General features: G+C 38.2%; 1 protein-coding gene across 1 annotated transcript; it reads right to left on the bottom strand.

The window, feature by feature from the left end:
• Positions 1 to 428: 428 nt before the first annotated feature.
• LOC119687059 (protein dpy-30 homolog) lies at positions 429 to 927 on the bottom strand. Its single transcript, XM_038101225.1, has 3 exons — positions 815 to 927; positions 698 to 760; positions 429 to 640 (listed from the first exon to the last, which is right to left on the bottom strand). The coding sequence occupies exons 1-3, from the start codon at positions 837 to 839 to the stop codon at positions 474 to 476; spliced, it is 255 nt and encodes an 84-aa protein (XP_037957153.1). The 5' UTR covers positions 840 to 927; the 3' UTR covers positions 429 to 473.
• Positions 928 to 5,795: the final 4,868 nt, after the last annotated feature.

Consider the following 5,795-nt stretch of genomic DNA (forward strand, 5'->3'; position numbering starts at 1 on the left):
AGAACAGATAAAGAACTCTTCTCTAGATTTAGTTCTAGACTTTATTCACAAAGCCTTAAAGCGCTTTGTGTAATCAACAGTGAAACTGGTATAATAGGACTCTTCTAATCGCTGTACCGGCTGTTGGCCGATTTCACGCTTAAACTTTCAATAATAATATAAACATTTTCTTATTTTGAAATAATTTTATATAAAATCAAAATTATTTTATATTTATAATTATATTTTATACAATAAAATATTTATATTCGCAACTGCTGTGTGTGTGGCACCAATCTTGTTATTATAACAATAACTGATTCTTAATTTTTTTAAATTAATAAAATCAATAACTACTGCGACTAAAATGCATATTTATATAATAATGCATACTTATATAATAATTGTGTTAAAAAAAAAAAGAAAGACCAAAAATTTAGTACATTTTCTTTAATAAGGAAAATTAGTTAACAATGTGTGAGAACATATGAAACCTAAAACTCCCTGTGGGCGTGTAAGTAGTTAGCCAAAAAATCAACTTGACTTGTCGGGTTGTTAATGCGCATAGCTAAAACTCCATTGAATAAAGTTGGAAAGACTTTCGTGTCCAAATATTCACGTGCAGGCGGATTTGCTAAAACTGGGCTGGACGGAATTTCAACTAAAAAATTTAAAAGGTTAAAAATAATAATTAACCTTGAAAGTTATGGTATGTTACCTTTGATCTTCTTTGGTTCGTATTCAATCACTTCGTTGCTTAGGGACGACTCATCCACTTCCTCTAAAAAATTAAAAACCTTGTAATAGAATTAATTGCTAAAATTAAATATATTACGCTTAATAAAAACTTTTTCGTCCATTGTTAAATGTTCAGTGTAATACGCGCAATTTTTGTTAATCTTAAAACGATAGCTCAGCTTCGATAAGACACGATGAATGCTACTATCGACACGAATAGAGTAACAAACATAAGGAACACTGAAACAGAACACCACTCCGTTGCATAGTGCTACTATAAACAAGAGTTGCCATATCAGAACATTTATTTTCCACTTTAAATTGATGTGTTGTGTAAATTAGAATGCTTGTCAAGCACTCCTTAAATCCACATATATTAAAAATAAACAATCAATCTTCTGTGGGGTTCAGGACGATCTTTCAAGAATTTTTGTGTAGTATATCGTACTTTTGGTTTTTATATAGTTTTGCTATTTCCTCCAAATACTATTTTTTTAGACTGTATTGATTAAATTGCATTCCAGTAAGTAATTTATTTCGGGTCAATAAATTTGGACATGAAAATCGAATGTGTAACACAAATACGAATTCGTACTAAAAAACTCACAAATTGAACAGTTGTCGTTACTTCAGTACAATATCAATCATAAAGGCAGCAGTGTGGTACTCACGATCAAATATTGTTTAGCTTAAATGAAATTATTTAATCGAGAATCGTTAGATCATTAAGTATAAATCTTTTACAAAAGTTTAATTTAGAATTATGAAACTTTTAATTATTCATTGCTTTGGTTTAGCGTAAGAATAAATCACCCAAATGTAACTTCAATTACAGCCTGATAAGTTGAAATGATAAAATGGGATGAGAAGCTGTATGATGATGCAAGAACGATTGGAGTACTGAACTGGAAATGCGTAGCAGAAGATAGGGACAAACGGAGGCAGATCGTTAGGGAGGCCAAGGTTCATACTGGACTGTAGTGCCAAATAAGAAGAAGAAGTTGAAACTCTTTACAAATAAATAGCGCAAACTTGGACCATTTTATACGAAATATTAGTAAAGAAATACAAGCCGACTGTATTCTAAGAATTTACCTTTTGGGCAGTTGATTATATCCCAAGTTAAAATTAAGGCCATCTATATGATACCATGGCAATTAAATGAATACTAATTCTATATTAACATAGACACCCACGCTGTCACCAAATAATTCATAATGCTATTGACGAAGACATAGCATCACACATGTCATGATCAATAATGTCGATGTCGTTAGCGTAAGCAAAAAGCTGAACCGATTTGTGGAATGGGTTGCCATTACGATGAACAATTGATCGCATCATAACTTTCTAATAAAAATTAAAGATATCACATGAATTAGTGATCATCTCATTAAAGTTTCGCACGATATCAAGAATGAGAATGTACCTAGTTCTACATGAATTGAGCTTAGAATACCTCACAAGGACGTTCTGAAAAGGCATATTAACTTTAAAATGATATCACGTTTAAATATTGTAGCGTGAACGCGATACTTTATGAGGATACCGAATAATGCCTTATAATCGACAAATAAATGACGGATGCTATATTTGTAGGGAACTCCATGTTCACGATTGGGAACTCCAAGTGTAGTTTTACAGAGGTCAGATTTAAGTTATCAATACTTAATATCTGCAACCAAACACTCTTTTCCATCTCAACAGGTTGATACTCAGACTGAAAACATTGTGTTAGACGGTTGCGTTTTATTAATACTTAAGAGTTTGTTCGATTTTTTCACATTCGTACTTTTCTTCATATTACTCACACACCGGTTCGCGTAGTTGCTGGTTACAGTGACCTTTCATAGGCCGTGTTCTTCGCAGCGGTAGTTTGGCGACACTCCACGTTGTACGTTGGAACGTTGGACAATGCCTAAATACGATGGCATTTTGCGTAACTGGCTGGCAATTAAGGAACCATTTGAGACGTTAGTGCAATCGTAAGAGTTTTCAGAGGCGTACAAGCTTGATAAAGTCAGAGAGGCGATCCATGGTGACTCAGTTCCATTAATTGTAGGCATGTACAGTGGTGGATGCGATGATGTGTGGCCAGTACTGAGGGCGAAGTATGATAATTCAAAACAGCTCCCTGAAATACATGTGGCTAGACTTATTGGCTTCAACTCACCATAGGCTGAGTCAACATCTGTGATGCTTTCGGACTCTCGGTGGTGCGAGATTCCTTGCGAGCGCTTGCGGTAATGAGCTTGCCCGTGGATTAATAGGATGCATTGGCAGTACCCATTATAGTGTCCAAATTACAGACCGTTACGCAACAGGCATGGGCCATGAGCCGGACTATGAATCAAATTAATCCCTTGGCAGACTTGCTTGCATTTTTGGGGACGCGTGCTCACAGCTTAGTTGGCGATGTTTGGCAAACACTAGAGGAATCCAAAATCCAATGGCAAGGCTAGTATAGTGCAACATCGTGGTACATCTCGGACTGATCACAAAAGGCAAGGCCCACGTCTGACGAGGACGAACCTCATGGCAACTACTCCAAGACACTGCAAATTTCGCAATAGCGCAGCGCATCAAATAGCAACTGTACCCGGCTATAGGTGGTTCTCATTGCTGAGAGGCTCAAATCTTTGTTTCAATTGCTAGAAACCTGGACATTCTACTAAGGCATCCGGCCTTAGTAGGCATTACACTCTACAATGTCGGAGGTCACCAGTACAAATTCCTACCTTACAGGAGTTCATATAGCAGGCACACCAGTCACAAACTACACCACAGGCACCAGCGAAACCAAGCCAGGCTGATATCCCACTACGTATGCATCAATTACTACACCATCCAATGCAGACTTTTGCTACTCTTGACAGCAGCACTAATATACATCTTAAATGGCTTTGGCGACACTCGACTCGTGTCGAGCTCTCTGCAATCTAGGCTTCAAGTAAGTATAATCAGCATGCGATACTTCAATCCGCTGGTTCTGCGCAAGCAGGAAAGTACATTACAAATACAAAGATTTAGCAGCGACAATCGCTCATATACTGGTGGCCGGGCATACGAATAATTAACGAAATCATTCGTTGACAGTTAACTAGATATTTCGTATGTACTTCCAAAAATCGTTCACAATAGACAAATTTTTAGTCTTGGCAACCATGTGATTTGAGCTGCTTATTAAGAAGTTAAGCGATTTCAAAAGGTTGAAGGTTAAAAGGTTAAATAAGTCAGCAGAGTTATTGTTTTATATGTTATTTTTGAAATAAGCAGTGGAGCGTTTGTAATATGCTCGCAAGAGAAAAGGCCTATTACTAAAGGTAAACAATTACCAACAGTTGATCTTTGCCAATGCATTTTTATGAGCACGCACAAGCGTTTTAATGACGGCAGATATTGCGTACGAATACCACTTACACCAAATGCTCCACTACTTGGCAATTCCACATCAGATGGCACTCAGGCAATTTTTTCAGTTCAGTTGATGAATACGTGGCCTTCATGTCTGTGTATGAACACCTTAATCATATGCACCCTGTTCAACATCATTCAGACGACCCAGCTCAGGCAGACTACAGTCCACATCACGCTGTCATGCCAAAATTCCGAATTGTTTTAATGGCATATCATTAAATGACACACAATTGACTGGTCTTCCAATACTTGATTTATTACTCAATCTTTTGCTTCGCTTCAGACAGCATCGCTCTTCGCGCTATGCGGCAATGTGATAATTGTTTTAAACTTCCAGATCAACAACGAGCTAAAACTGCTTTGCACAGCATATTGAATGACTTCTATGTAGATGACTATCTTAAGAGTGTACCTTTTATTGGCATGGTGATTCAACTTGCAACCGATGTCTCATCTGTGTTGAGAGGCAGTCAGATCCATTTCAGAATAGAAATGGAAATCAAATAGCTCTGAAGTCTTGGAACATCTCCTTGGTGATTCTGATCCATGTCAGCTCAATCCACAATTGGCAGAAACTACTGTTCTTGACTTGCACTGGGATCCACTTTCCTATAAGCTCTTTTATCAGTTCAACTGCTATGATACACAACCTCTCACTAAAAGGCAAGTTCTTAGCGAAGCTGCAAAACTATATGACCAATTGGCATGTTCGCACCAGTCATCATCACATCTAAGTTTTTCATACAAATATTCTGGCAAGCAATATTGACATGGGACGACCCATTACCGCGTAAACTATTGCAAGAATCACTCACACACCAAAAGCAGCTGCCGCAACTGGAAGCAGTGTGAATACCGCGTTGGAAAGGCATGCAACCCGGAGGTGAAATACAACTTCATGGCTTTTGCGATGCCAGTATCCAGGCAATGACTGCAGTACTCTATTTGGCAACAAACCATGATAGCAATATCATTAGTCACATCATCGCATCAAAGACTAAGGTGGCACCATCACATTCGCTAACAATACCCCGGTTGGAACTTTGCATTGCGCAATTGTTGGCTTTTACACGACACAAGGCAGAGTTTGCATGTAGAGCATGTACTATACACTCTATGTTGGCGGCGTAAGAATACATCGCAGTTAAAACAGTACGTTGCGAATCGAGTTGACCACATTCAATCAATGACAGATATGAGGCATTGGCATCACATCTCTACAACACTCAACCCATCTGATTGCGCCAGTCGTTGCATATCTCCTTCGGTAATGCATAACTATACATTATGGTGCCAAGACCCTAATTCAACTGATTATCCAATCAATGAGCTGCACAACTATACACCAGCAAAGCCGGCAATAATGGAAGATGAATTAAAGCCAGTCAAGGCAAAGGCATTGTAGGCAATAGATCAACCCGTACTACGGAATTCCACAACAATACTACATAATTCAAGACTGACAGAGGCACAGCGTCATCCAATCATGCTGTCCAAGGACAGCATATTGCCTAGGCTTATAATATGGTAGGTGTATCAAGATACAGTTCATGGCGGTATACCGCTTATGCAGTATACTATGGTATTCGGCACAAATATGGGGTTTTACAGGCACGCATTCATACATGCGGGAATTGCCGGCGGCATAAACACATAATGCT

This window comes from Teleopsis dalmanni, chromosome X (assembly GCF_002237135.1).
Source record: "Teleopsis dalmanni isolate 2A chromosome X, ASM223713v2, whole genome shotgun sequence".
In the NCBI taxonomy this organism is placed as follows: Eukaryota; Metazoa; Arthropoda; class Insecta; order Diptera; family Diopsidae; genus Teleopsis; species Teleopsis dalmanni.